Below are 14,591 nucleotides of genomic sequence, written 5' to 3'. Positions count from 1 at the left end.
CACGTTGGGAGTAGAATCTGCTGTCTTGCGGGCAGGCTCTTTCCAGAGACGTGGTATATACAGATTCTGACATTGAACTTGGCTCCATGTCAGTGTTGCCAATGCAGGGTTAAAAACACAGTACAGGATGTTCATACTCTGAGATGCTGGCTAGCTCAACATCTCCATGTTTCTGAGTTTGAAATGAAGAAATAATTGCAAAGGGCAGGAAAGATATGAAATAGCTCTCTTTGACCAAGATAAGAAAGGGGAGAGAAGGTAAATACAAAGGCCACTTGGCTGGCTTTTTCTGTATAAATGCTTCAATTTTAGGCTGTACTGTCTCATTTGTGGCAACTTGCATGTACAGCCACGTGTTGTTTAATGATGGGGATACATTCTAAGAAATGCATCGCTAGGGTATTTCATCATTGTGTGGATACCACAGAGTGCACTTACATAAACCTAGATGGTGTAGCCTACTACACACTTGGGCTATACGGTATAGGCTAATGCTCCTAGACCAAGAGCTGTACGGCATGTTACTCTACTGAATACTGGTAGGCAACTGTAACACAGTGGTAAGTATTTGTATATCTAAACACAGAAAAGGTACAGTAAAAATGCAGTATTAAAATCTCATGGGACCACCATCTTATATATGGTAGGTAGTTGACCAAAACATGGCTAAGTGGCATGTAACTGTATTTAAATTCAGAGGTCCGAACTGGGGTTAGAACCTTCTAGGGACATGGATAGGGGGTGGGGGAGACTCATCTTCAGGAAGAATCTCCTGAATGGTCATATAAAGGACCTCTGGTCAGAAGACGGCCACCAGATCAGTGCTCTAGTCAGACCCCTTCCATGGACAGCGTGAACAGCTAGGGTGGTTGGATGCGGGGTCCTACATGATTCTGCTGGTGTGTTGCTGGAGCCAGCCACACCACTGATGCTCCTGCTTTGCTCACATGCACAGAAGGTCTTTTGGAGTTCAGCCTGTGGCTCAGGGGCTGGGAGCCATATTCAAAGAGCTGAGATAAGTTTCTGTTCCCCAGGAGTTGGGGGATGGAGATACCTACTCTTCTGAATAACTCTCTTTCCAGAAACAGCGAAAACACTGCCTTTGAGAGCTGCTGTGTCCACACAACGTGCTCTGCCCCATCTCCCGGGCTTGCCCCTCACCCCAGTTTTGTGGCTGGGCAAGTAGGCATTTTTATAAGGCTCTGGCTTATTTGAACTTGTCTTCTCCCACATGTATTTTGAAACTGAGACCACAAATTTCAGAGTGGAAGTTGCTCTCCAGAAAATGAAAGGGTCAAGGAAGCACTTAAGACAAAGGTTTCCCCACCACTTTCTAGGAGAGACAGCACAAGACACCACAGAATTCTGGGTGCGTGCCTAAAGATCCAGCAATTTCTCTAGGCCTGAGGTCCAACTTTCAATCTAATTCTAACACGCGTCGAAATGATTTATGTCTCACTTTTTCTCACTGCACACTGACAGTCATCTGAAATGTACACAGGAAAGATGAAGGGAAAAATCAGCGCTGAAACCAAACAAGCCTCAGAGAGAGCTGACACCAGTCGGGGTTATTCCCCCACACAGGAGGTACTTACAGTCCAAGTGACTGTGCCTGATGCCCTCCACGTCTTCAGCATGGATGAAGTGGTAGCATCTCTTCCCTACGATATCTACAGGGGTCAGATCCATATAATCACTAATCCTACAAAGAGAAGAACACAGGCTGGAATTCAGAAAGGAGGAAATATAAAGAAACTGTCAAATAACTTAGAAACAGATCTACTGACACATTTCATTATACTACTGTACCCGTGAGGAGGTGGCACTGTGAGGGAAACCTTTTATATATAAGATTATTTCTTTAACATATAACAGTCTTTTTTCAAAAGTAGGAAATGCGTTAGATCAAGTGATTGTGTTTCAATAATTAGATAGGTTTTTCTCTTTCTTTGGCATTAAGAATGCACATTTAGACAACATAATTTCATGGAATTATTGAGAATCAGTAACAATGCAAGATCCTCATTACAGGCCAAGATAATTCAAGGTTACATAATAAAATAAAAACATGTTATGTTTATACCAAATGATTAGAGACACCTTTCATTTAAACAGATTGGCCTTCTATTGGGTATTTCCATGAAAAAGGGCTTCAGCAGCTTCTTGGCACAAAGTCCAAATTGGCATTTCAAGGGATATAATTTAAATGCTGAGACATACAGATGCCTGGGGGTATTATCTTTTTTAGTCTTAGTCATTTGGGAGCTCGGCTTTCACTCCTGGCCCTTTTAACTGGTATTTTGTGGTGGATTCCACACAAAAACTTTTAAACCATTTCAGCAGCTCTTCCAGGCTTGTGCTCGACAGACAGTACGTGTGTGTAAGCCTCTGTCACTGACTGTCCAGACGTCGATGTCCTCAGGCAGAGCATGGAAAAATAGAGCCCAAATTGGAAACCATGTTGGGGGAATCTGCCTGGTTTATGCAAACATGTCAAAATGCTTGTTACCCTCTGTATTACCAAGTGCAGATTCCTTTTGGTCAGTCCAAAATGGAATATATTTTTCGTTTAATTTATTCCCTTTACTCTTCATGTGTTTTTTAAATGACTTACGGCATATGGTCTATTCAAATATGAAGTAAATCTTTAGAAATGACACATTTAAGAAACACATGTGATCATTGTTGGAGAGTTTTCTGGCCCCCAAGGCAGGGAAATAAGAAAGAAAAACAAACAAACAAAAAACATAATTAAAATATATTACCCATCAAGTGAATTTCTCAGTGTCTAGCAATTCAAATAATATTTTTGGCCAAACTAGGGTTTTTGGTAAGATAAGATTAATTGGGGAAATAAAAAGGAGGGTTTTCTAAGGATTTCATGGGTTTCAGGTATGACACAGATTAGTCAGTGTTTTCCTAAAACCATTAGCTATTTTCCAAGCACAGTTACACCCCCTTTCTGTAAATGAGGGAAGAAGGATGTCATTAAAAGACCCTCCCTCACTGGTGTTTCTGAAATTTGCCAGCTCCTCTGAAAGCATTAGATGTCGGCTTTGCCTGAGGCCGTCCTTGGGAATGCAGAGAAGAATGGTCTGCAGAGTCAAGGAGCAAGCCTTAGTTTCTAGTTAACAATTCCCTAATTAAATAATAAACCCCAGGAAAAAGCCACTCCATTCTTTAGGGAAGGCATTTCTTTAGTTTATTCCTTTCTTGAATTAAATCCTTCAAAAATGATCCAAGCCATTCTCTGTACCAGAGCGTGTTACTGTGGTGAATGTGACTAGCCCGGCATTTGAGGGTCTCTTCACATATATCTCGAAAGCACCAGACCAGTTGGATGACCTATATCAGGATCAGAATCCCGATGGCATCTTTTACTCTGAGCCTCAGTTTCTTCTTCTGTAAAACAATCCAAAAGGTTGGTGAGGGGATGAATGAATGGAATGAAATTAACATAGCATAGTGCCTGCCACACAATATGCTTTTCCTCAGATCAAACATGCAATTACCTTTCATACAGGTATTTTTCATAATTACTATCATCTGCAGATGGGAAATAATGCTGTATTGTATTGGCTAATAAAGGGGACTGTGAAAAGGTTTTTTTTTTTTTTTTTTTTTTTTTTTTAAAAGAGGAAGAAAAATGCCAAAAGCAGGTCACAGAAAATGATCTCAATTACTAGAGTGGCACCATGAGGCACTCGGGTCCATGGAGCTTGTCAAAAGAATTAATGAGTTGATCACAGGAATGAAAATTAAGTGATGTTTTGGGATAGGACAATCATTGGAAGTTTGGTAAATAAGACGAGGCCCTGTTCTTTGGAGGGAGAGGTGGCTGGTAGCTAAATCAAGGGAGCTGACGCGTGTTTTCAAAAAAGCAAAGCCATAGTCCATCCTCTGATTTGATGTCTGTCTTCCCTGGTTGGATCGCCTTCTCCAGCACTCTACATTTTTAATTAGAGAAGAAATAGCTTTGTGGGCTGTAACTGGGTTCTTTCATGGGTACATATGTATGAAAAGTCCCCCTCAGAGGTTATTCTTTCCGGTCATTTGCCATTCAGTCTGACTTCTGAAGAAAAAGAAGAGACTCTAGGAGACTCCACAGGATGTAGCTAACTACATGGGCTTTTGAATCTCTTGGCTGAGGACAAGTCAGTCAACGTTTCTCTCTTAGCTGAAATTGCCCAAAGGCAATGGAGACAGCAGCAGCACCTGCCTCACAGGACTGTCCTAAAGCTTAAGTGAAATTGTGCAGGTGATGAGCTTTGCACACGCCCCGTGTGTAGTAAGTCATCAGTAAAAGCCAGCCATCTTTATCAGGACCTGCCAACTCCAGCGAATCATTCTGGCTAACGCATGTTTCCTGATGTTCTGTGGCCCTTCCAGAATACCTTAGACATACCCACGATGTCATGATCATAAACGTTTTAATAAATGTCAACAAAATTTGAAATGCAGATTCAGAGTTTCTTATCAAACAACAGCAACAGGTTCATGAGCTCTTCCACCCTATTGAACACTCATAGCTCAGGTGGGTATCTTTTCCCAAGGTGAATTATTTCCTTTGAATCAGGTCCTGGTCAGAAATGATAGGCAGTTTCCAACTTGATCTCAACATCTTCAGCGCTTCCCAGTGGACTGAATGCAGGGGCTATCTTCTTGGTTAGTCTCTGGAGAGGTCAGTTCCCCAAGTCACTTGACCATTCTGATCTTCAGTTTCTCCTCTGAAGGCACTTACAGGGCTCAGTGAACAAGCCTGACAACAGTGCTGCAAAAGCATCCTCCCCAGATTGACGCAGTAATTCTCCCTGTGGCACCCGGGGAAGGATAGTATCGCCAGAGCTTCCTTCCCACACCTGGTATGTGGGCGGCTCCTCTCCACCGCCCTCCCTGCACCCCATGGTCTCCTCCTCCAATCAGTCTGATGATGGGCTGCTGACTTCTAGGTGAAAGGTCTGAAGGGGCATTTCCTTGTCCTTTGCTTTGTGCTTAATGGAAAAAGTGAACTTTTTAACCAGAGGCTAAAAAGTCCTTTTATAAAAGCTTAGTCTTGAGGAAGAACTGCCAACTCATTTATATGATGAGTCATCTTTTTCTTAATTTATAAAAGTGAAATCCTCAGGATGACAAAGTTTTATTTAATAGCTTTGCAAATTTCTTTTTCATCCTTTTCCTCTGTGGACCTCAGATTCTCATTTGCTCTTTCCGTGCTTAGCGTCTGTGTGAGCACTGACCACCACGAGACCAGGCCCTCGAATTAGGCAGAAGTGGGTCCCGATGAGGCATCAGGCAATACATTTTACTGCATCATTTTGCCAATGGCATCTAAGCCCTGCTCTCTCCTTGGGTTCTCAGCCAAAATGGGCCTTCTTTATAGCATATGGATATCTGGGTATCCCGATTCATTTAATTGTTGTCCCTAACGTAAATCAGGGCAGCAATGTAAATTTTGAAGAAAAAGCATGTTTGGTGTCAGCCCAAGTGGCCATTAAAAACAAGATCAGGATTTAGAATGAGCCTCACTGGGAGAGTACCATCCTTCAGACGGCTGAAACACAACCCTCACCAATGTGCAACGTGCAACAGGGCAAATGAAAACAAAAACAAAGTACCTATTTTCACAGTAAATGATATTGAGGTCCATATTTACTCGAGTGACGAACATATGGCAGTCAATTCTGACTTCATTGATCGTAGGGGGAGGCAAGGCATGCGCAACAACCACGAGACCCATGATTTGGCTGGGGACGGTCCTCCCGTGGGACAGCGACACTCTCAGGCGTAGCCGGCCCGTTATGTGAATCACCTGTAAAAGAACATTAAGTACAGGACACCAGTCAAATTTACATCCCAGATATAACAGCATTTCTTTTGAGAAATGCAAAATTACATCTGGAACAACCAACATTAGCTTGTATCTTCTGTAATCATAATGGCTGTCGGCATGCCCTCAGTGTCCTTGTGGCAAGAGACAAAAAAGAAATAGTATTATTACACTCCAGGCGTTCCTCAAGGCAGCATTCTTATGGTGCCGTTGCTATTTTTTTTAAGGACTTTTTTTTTTTCACATTAAGGGAAAACTCATAACCAAATAAAATGACCAAAAAGTTGAGCACTGAGCTGCAAAAGGAAACATGTGCATTATTAGCCCTTATTAATGGACGACATCTGTCTCTCTCCAGGTCTGTACTTGAGTGGGATTACATGGCCATCTCCTTTCAGATGTGTGGCTCTGAGCCTTCCTTCATTCAGGGGTTGATATTGTAAAAGGCCAAAGGCTCCAATGAATAAAACACTCAGTGGCAATGGCATGAATGGGTTCTTTCAAGGATAGATGTTTCCTGTTATGCAGCACTGAGTTTCCAGTGGTACAGTGATTTATTGCAGTGCCCTATGGGGTTGATGGTCAGAGGACTTTGGCCCATGATTTGTCCCTGGAGCTCATACTAAAGTAGGGTCAGGAAGACTTGAACCATCTTAGTGGCAGCTTCCTATTTGCCTGGAAATAGGAAGGAAAATATTGGGCTGTAATTTTCAGTTTCTTGGCCAAAGTAGTCCAGGCCGCCCGGAACCAAGCAAACCTTTGCATATAAACTGCACATAGAAGATCCATAGTGACAACTTCCTCAAATGATGCTCTGGGGAAACAAAATCATAAAAGGGTAAAAAATAGGAAGGATTTGTGCCTCTATGCCTTAGGTTGCAGAAGGAAGGGCTGGGTGGGGGTGTGCGTGCACACATGTGCATGTCAACTCTAGCTGTGTTCCCATACTGTGTTCCACAGTGTGGGGAATCCTCCAAAGCCAAGTCATAGAGGTAACTGCCATGATTCACAGTACCACGGAGCTCAGTTTAGTAGCTGAGCGTCCATACGTGCTTTGCTGCTCCAAATGCATCACTGAGTGCCAAACTATCTTTTGAGATTCTACTTTTCCTCCTTTGCTATAAGGAACTGGAGTGGGAAGTAGGTCTCGTGCCTCCCAGGAACAATATGATCTCGCGTCTCCTCTCCTTCCCAGGGGCTCCACTGGCAATTCCTTTTCCATTTTATTTTTGTTTCTTTTAAGTCACTCGGTTTTCCAATAGTGGGCCCACACTACTGTCAGTCAGGAGGCAGGATCAAAGCTTACAGGGCTGCCCTTCAGAGTTCTAGCTGTTTCAACTAATACCTTTTCCCCGTCACCCTTCACACTGGCACCCACAGCTGTGGATCTGGAAGCACCAATAAGGAGGATTATTTAGGTTATTTCAGCAGCAGCTTTTCGACCACCCACATTTGAAGTTGACTAAATTCATACTTAATGCACCTTTGCTTTAAGCTTTGGTCAGATGAGCTACTTTATGAATATTTGAAAATGTTCCTAGAGGCAAGGATGCTAAAACACCATCACAGACACACATTTTTGCAAGACCTCATTAACTAATAAAGAAATAGCTAAAAGAAATGGGATTAACTTCACAGGAGGGGTGTTAACAGTCCCTGGTCCTCCTCCCAGCTAGGCTTACATAGATGCTCATTTATCATTATCTGTCTTGTTTTATCAGGAACACTCAGCTTCTTGGAAAAACACAGATCTATAAATGCTCAGGAAAACACACATCCAGAAATGATATGCTAAATAAATCCCCACTTGGTATTCCATTCCAAAGCAATTTAAAGGCGACTGGGTTGGAAAACATTTGGGGAAGGCAGACAGGCTACCGGGAGGGAGCTGTGGGCTTGTCAGATTGACCTGGCCTCTGATCTCCAGCTTTGCCTGTGGCCATCACGGTACTGAAGGGGGTCAAAGTTGGGTCCAGTAGGAGTCTCGACTTGCAATTTTCTGATTCTGTTACCACGGGCAAGTCACGCAGCCTCTCTGTGTCTCAATTTCCTTTTCTGTGAAATGGAGATAACGGTGACTATAAACTATAAAGAATTCTACACATTTTATTATTACGTCTCTGTTTGCCTTTAAAAATATCGACCAGTAAGGACAAGGACCAAGTATTAATTTGGTGTTGTTCAAAAGCCTTATTAGTGACTGACTATTTTAAAGGATCACAAAATTTCACATTTGGAAGAAAATTTGGGAGGGTCTATCTTCGCTCCTTTCCCTTTTTATTTTTAGGTGAAGAAGGAGGCTCCAGAAGGCTCATCCCTGTCCAAAGTCACCTAGCTTGTAAATGGCAAATAGTGCCTGGAACTATGTTTCCATACCTTGTTTAAGAGTCACTTCAACTTAGTTATACCTGTGTGCATATTCACACTGAATGAAACATTAGAAATATATACCAGATGCCAATTTTTTTTTTTTTTTTTTTGAGATGGAGTCTCGCTCTGTCGCCCATGCTGGAGTTCAGTGGCGTGATCTCGGCTCACTGCAAGCTCCGCCTCCCAGGTTCACACCATTCCCCTGCCTCAGCCTCCTGAGTAGCTGGGACCACAGGCACCCACCACCACGCCCAGCTAATTTTTTTGTATTTTTAGTAGAGACGGGGTTTCACCATGTTAGCCAGGATGGTCTCGATCTCCTGACCTCGTGATCCACCTGCCTTGGCCTCCCAAAGTGCTGGGATTACAAGCGTGAGCCACTGCGCCCAGCCACCAGATGCCAATTTATTAAGTAAACTGTATATGAACTTTTGAGAAGATTTCATTTATAACTAGAAGCTCAAGTTATTTGAAAAATCTTTGAGAAGTAGTATAAACTAAAAAGAAAACTAAGAAAATTACCAAAGCAGTAACTAAATAGTTGTCAGGAAATGGCAAAGAACAATCAGAGGGTGTGTTTGTCTGTCTGTGTGTATGTGTGGGTTTGAGGGAGGGTGGAATTGAAGAGAAGAAAGGGATATCTGTTAGATCCCACAATTTTTAGGTTTAAATTAACATATTTTTTCCAAATTCATTTCATAATGCCAACAGAGCTTTTTTTCCCCAGGTGACAGGTTGTGTTCAAATTTCAGAAACATGTCTGACAGCATGTATCCAAACATGTAGATAGCTGAATTTTTCATTTTATAGCTGCCTTTAAGGCCTGAGATGTACAGAAAAGAATATTGTCAAGATGGCCTGGGTTCAAATCCTAGCTCTGGCACTTAATAGCCGCCCAACTATGATACTAAGACAATTGAAATGACTTGCTTTGTTTCCAGGTTAGTATATCAAAGATTTAAAACCTAGTACAAAAAAATAAGTACGCTGCAAAGATTTTTTTTTTTGTTTTTTTTTGAGATGGAGTCTTACTCACTCTGTAGTCCAGGCTGGAGTGCAGTGGTGTGATCTCGGCTCACTGCAACCACCGTCTCCCAGGTTCAAGCAGTTCTCCTGTCTCAGCCTCCCGAGTTGCTGGGATTACAGTCATGCACCACCATGCACAGCTAATTTTTGTATTTTTAGTAGAGACTGGGTTTTACCATGTTGGCCAGGCTGGTCCTGAACTCCTGACCTCAACAGATATGCCCGCCTTGGCCTCCCAAAGTGCTGGGATTACTGTGCCTGGCAGTTATTTTTTTCTGAATAAAGTTAACAAAAGGTATTTTCCTGGTTCTTTAGTTTCTAAAACACATAATCTATGAGGGACCTTGCTAGGTGCCAGGAAGCTGACCAAGGTAAATCAAATGTAAATCTGTCCTCAAAGAGTTTACAGACTCTAAGGTGGGGGAAGACATCTATAATTATTTCTAATATTGCCATAAGAGGGAGATGATTCAGTATCTAATCAAGAAAGTGGGTTTTGATCCTGGTTATGTGACAGAGTCACTTGTGAAGCTTTGTTAACGTGAATTCCCAGACTCTATCCCCCAGAGTTCTAATTTGATAGGATTAGGTTAGAGTCCAGCATTTGTTTGCGTTTTAAAGCTTCAGAGGTGATACTAACTACCTGAGAATATCCGGCAAATGGGTTTGGAGTTACACCAGTGGTTCTCAACCATGGCTACATATTGGAATCAACCAGGGAGTCGTGAAAAGTCCCCCTGTCCAGGCTGTACCTGAGAGCTGTTAAATCTGGATCTCAGGTGGTGGGGGACTGGCATCAGTATTCATAGACATTTTTAAAGTTTTCCGGGCTGGGCATTGTGGCTCACACCTGTAACCCCAGTGCTTTGGGAGCCTCAGGGAGGAGGATTGCTTGAGCCCAGGAGTTCAAGACCAGCTTGGGCAACATAGAGAGACTCCCATCTCTACAAAAAATGAAAAAATTAGCTGGGCATATTGGTTCATGTCTTTGGCCCCAGCTACTTGGAGGCTGAGGTGCGAGGATTGCTTGAACCTAGGAGATCGATGCTGCAGTGAGCCGTGATTCCGCCACTGCATGCCAGCCTGGATGACAGCAAGATCTTGTCTCAAAAAAAAAAAAAACAAAACCAAAAACAAACAAACAAAATCCAAGTCTTTCAGGGCTGATTGGAGGGAATGAAAATGTGTGCAAAGTGCCTAGGTATAATGCCTGATGTGTATTATATGCTCAACAAATACTATTTGATTAATTAACAAGCATGTTCCATAAGAAAGGTTTGGAATAAGATCTTCAGGAGTTCAGGGTAGAAAGAAAATACTTTCAGCTGAATGGATCCAGGAGCATTCCATTGGTGTCAGCAGGAGAAAAGACAGAGATGGGGCCAAGATGGCAGTATAATCAATGGAAATTGGCGATGGGGCCAAAATGGCAGTATAATCAATGGAAATTGGCAATGGGACCTGAGGAGAAGAGCTGGTATCATAATTTTTGTTCCTGTCCCACAGGATGATGATGACAATAGACTAAATGGTAAATGGTAACCAGATGGTAACCAGTGGAGACAAAGATGATTTCCCTGTGAACAGTTTGTACTTGAGCAGCCTGGGAAGATCCTGGAGAAGGTGTTCAGGGGATAGTTGAAAATAAGAGTTAGGCACTTAAATGATGATAGTTGAAGGTATAGTTCTGGAAGGTTATTTTTTTTTCTTCCTGGAGGTGATAATTAAAACCAAGAAATTCAATAGAATTGCCAACAGAGAAAACATACATAAGAGTGCCAAAGGCATTTTTACCCACTTTGACCAGCTGAAGCCTCAGGCAACTTACGTTTTTGTTTTTTGTTATTCTCTAAATTGAGGTCCTCTTGCTCTATAATAATTTTGTTTAAAAAATAGAACTTTTCTGAAAGCTCTTAAGCACCCTTTTTCTCCATCCACAATTCCATTCTAACATAAATGCCAGGCTTGCCATACCACCACCAATCCCAGTGCCAACATATCAAAGAATGGGTATGGCTTCCTTGTAAAGTTAAGTAGGTGAATGTAAAATGACGGTGAATACAAATATATAAGCCTAGATTCTAATATGTCAAAAGCCATGAAACTATAAAAATAATCTACTTTAAAATGAAAGGAATATTGGTGCGGGGGTAAAAATAACATTGTATTGGGAAAGAGAACATCTGTTTTCAGTCCTGGTTCTGGTAACTTTGGCAAGTCTTCTAGCTTGGTGAGGGTAGGATTTCCTCAGATACAAAATGGTGTCAAAGAATCAGGCAATGATGCCTACGATTCTCACTCATCTCTAGGGAGTTCTATAACCAAATGTCTAACGGAGTGGCATTTCCTGTGCTGTAGCATTACCCTCTTTTATAGCCCCATAGTGGGGGCAGGAGTTTCAGAATACAGCTGCAAATTGATAAATTCAGTTTAATAATTCATTAGTAGGGATCTTATGCATCATATTTGAATTGAAATAAGCCTTGGTTCTGGCCAATGCTGGGTAAAACTGCCTCAGTGTTCAAAAAGTTCATCTTAATCTGGTCTTAAATCTCATCTACAGACATTCTTCAGAAGAGCTTTCTGAACTAAAAGATTCTTTGCCCCTGAGCTCAGTCTTACATAAGAGCTCGATCCTCATGTTTCCTTTCATTGTTCCTGTTTTATCACAAAAAGCTGTACAAAAATGCTAAAGCTCATATTTTTCTAAACTCCTTACACAGCACTGCCCGGATGCCAGCAACAGTGAAGCAGAATGCACAAGATTTCTGAGTTGAAATCCCATCATCTTTGATAAAAATGTCCACATTAGCATTATTTGATCATCCCATAGTGAGGAAATCATTGTTGGACTTTTATTTTTCTTCGCTGCTGCAAGGAGTGACTGTGTGTGATGCTGTTAGATGCATGTCCACAGAGTTTAGGATGGATGTGGGAGTGTTAACAAGCCACATTATTTGGGCAAATGTATATTTCTGTTCCTGCCATATGCTCCTTTCAGTTTTCTGTTGGTGATACACACTTAGATGTGCTCCACTAATATCCTCTCATTACAAACAGGCCCATCACAAAGACCTTGATAAAACCTCCCCTCTGTCAATACTTGAGGAAAGAAAGTCCATGACGGAAAAATACATCTGGAAGCTATTCTCCTTTCTTTTAGGAATAAATCTCAGTTCTAGCAATATAAAATGTTCTCTTTAACAAAAGGAAGTGCCAAGTACTCTGTGCATTATTTTCCACATATAATGTAAAGTATAGAATAGGGCTAGGCAACTAGGGGAACAAAAAAGGCTGCAGGCACGAAAGAGAAAACGACAGAGTCCCTGGGTTTAGAGCATCTTCAGAGATTTTTCACTTGTCCTTTAAGGGAATCCAAATTTACCTTAAAAATTAAGCTTCCTTCTGGCACTCTGGTCCCTTTTCTTTTTTTTTTTTCCTCTGTAGAAGTCTGGGTTAGCATACAGATCGTCAAATCACTAGCTCAGGTGGGAGAGTCAGCTAATTATTTTTAAGTGACGGGGGCTCTGAGGTGGCCTGAAACCTGCCGAAAGATAAGGGCTTAGCCGGGTCTTCTGAACCTAAACATCTAGCCTACAGCATAACAACTTAATCTGAACCAGCATGAGAATATCAACCTTGTGTAAATTACTTCATGCAAATTTATAGGGAGTGGGGCTTCCAGGATTTAGACCATATTCATAGGCTGGAGAATCTGCCCTAGCAGATCTGCTTCTGTCTCACTCTTGCCACCTAGGTCTTTCCTTGCACAAGGCGTGAAAAAACAAATAACGATAAAAACAAGCCTTAGCTGAAACCAGGGACTTTTCCACAGATGCAAGCACCATGGAGAAGAAGGCTCATAACTGAAGGAGGAGCCCTTAGACCTTCTGGGAGGCAGAAGCACAGTAGAATGGCATTTCCTTTCCCTTACAGGATCTCAGATTTTAGTTCTAAAAACTGACTTTACAACTAAAACTATAGGCTTTGTCATAAGTCCCAGTGGGAGTTTAGCAACTGGGGATGAGAAAAGGCAGAACAGGGAGAAGCTGACTTCACAAGGTGGAAGTGAGATCCGGGGAGGGGGTGACAATGCAGACCTCCTCCAGGGCCAAGGAGGATGCAACGGGAGAGGTGGTCCTGGAACTCTGTCATCAGCTATGTATGGAGATGGCTATCAACTCAGGAAGCAAGTGGATGGTAGGGGTCTTTCTGGGAGTTTGTCCAACCAAATTCTTGTAAGATCAGGGATATTCAATATCAGGCAGAAGTAAGGGAGTAAGATTCATCACTTAAGGATAGAAGACCAGCAGGAATTAGGTTGTCAGGGTTTCAGGTGGGCTCAACTTAAGGGCAGCTCTGGTGATGGATAAGAGAGCAGGTGATACTGGGTTCCAGGGAGAGAATCCTAGCCAAAGTTAGGAAAGAAGGCTGGCAGAAACCAGTCCTATGGCATAAAAAGTCTACAATTACATAAAAAGTGTTAATTATCAGGGACTCCATGATCTTTCACTTGTTTTAAATGGGAATGAGGTGAGCAGGAAGAGCGATGTAACTGGAGCATACAGTTTGATGCTTGGTCCGAATCCTGAAGAGACTAAGTGAAGGTTGGTTCAGGAAATGGACAGATCTGAAGTTATACATAAGGAAGGCACAGGAAAAGGAAAGAAGTCAAGGGCTAACTTCTCTGCTCTCCCTGACATACTAAAGTCCTGAAGGAAAACAGACTTCAGGTACATGTATGCATGCGAACATGGTTATTCTTACTCTTACAAATGAAGTCAACTCACTTTGCTCAACACCCAAATTATTAAAATGACGAAATGGGCCTGGCACATGAGGGAAAACCTATTTTGTTCTTTACTTTAATTGGAAAGCTTACAGCACCTAATGCTGATGTGAGGGATTTGTTTTAAACAAAAAACCTCGGGTTAGTGGTTCTTACATTTGAATGTGCACAAGAATCACATGGAGAGCTTATTAATAATATTGGTTCCCAGGTTCCTGCCCCAAAAGTCCAGATTTTCTAAATTGACAGAGGGGCCTGGGAATCCGCATAACAGCAAGAACTCCAAGTGCCCTGGATGACAGTGGCTGGCAGGACATACCATCCACCCAGCTGCAGCTTGCTCTCCATCAGGAGAGCTGAATGAATTGAGAGATCCTAATAAAGATGACCCAGGTGCACATCACAGACTGCCTTCTAAATGAGCAAAGAAAGATGAACATATATTTATGATTAAAGCTGTACTTAAAAAAATCCTACTCTGTAGAACATAACTTGTTGCCTTTCGGCTCTTTGAAAATGGAGGATCAGTGCATGAGAAGAGCAGGAAGCCTTGGCTGATGTGGGATCAGGGCATATTTC

The 14,591-nt window shown here is 42.1% G+C and overlaps 1 protein-coding gene across 15 annotated transcripts in view; it reads right to left on the bottom strand.

Moving 5' to 3' along the window:
- NPAS3 (neuronal PAS domain protein 3) overlaps window positions 1-14,591 on the bottom strand; it is an 876,176-nt gene that overhangs the window by 22,888 nt on the left and 838,697 nt on the right. For all 15 annotated transcript variants that reach the window (XM_054529993.2, XM_054529994.2, XM_054529997.2 and 12 more), the window contains 2 exons: window positions 5,616-5,809; window positions 1,596-1,702 (listed from right to left, as the gene is read on the bottom strand). In XM_054529993.2, coding sequence (XP_054385968.1) covers window positions 1,596-1,702; window positions 5,616-5,809 — 301 coding nt within the window. The remainder of the gene's footprint in view (window positions 1-1,595; window positions 1,703-5,615; window positions 5,810-14,591) is intronic.

Source organism: Pongo abelii, chromosome 15 (assembly GCF_028885655.2).
Source record: "Pongo abelii isolate AG06213 chromosome 15, NHGRI_mPonAbe1-v2.0_pri, whole genome shotgun sequence".
Taxonomy (NCBI): Eukaryota; Metazoa; Chordata; class Mammalia; order Primates; family Hominidae; genus Pongo; species Pongo abelii.
Note: the sequence above shows the minus strand (reverse complement) of the source record. Positions and strands in the feature narration are given on the sequence as shown.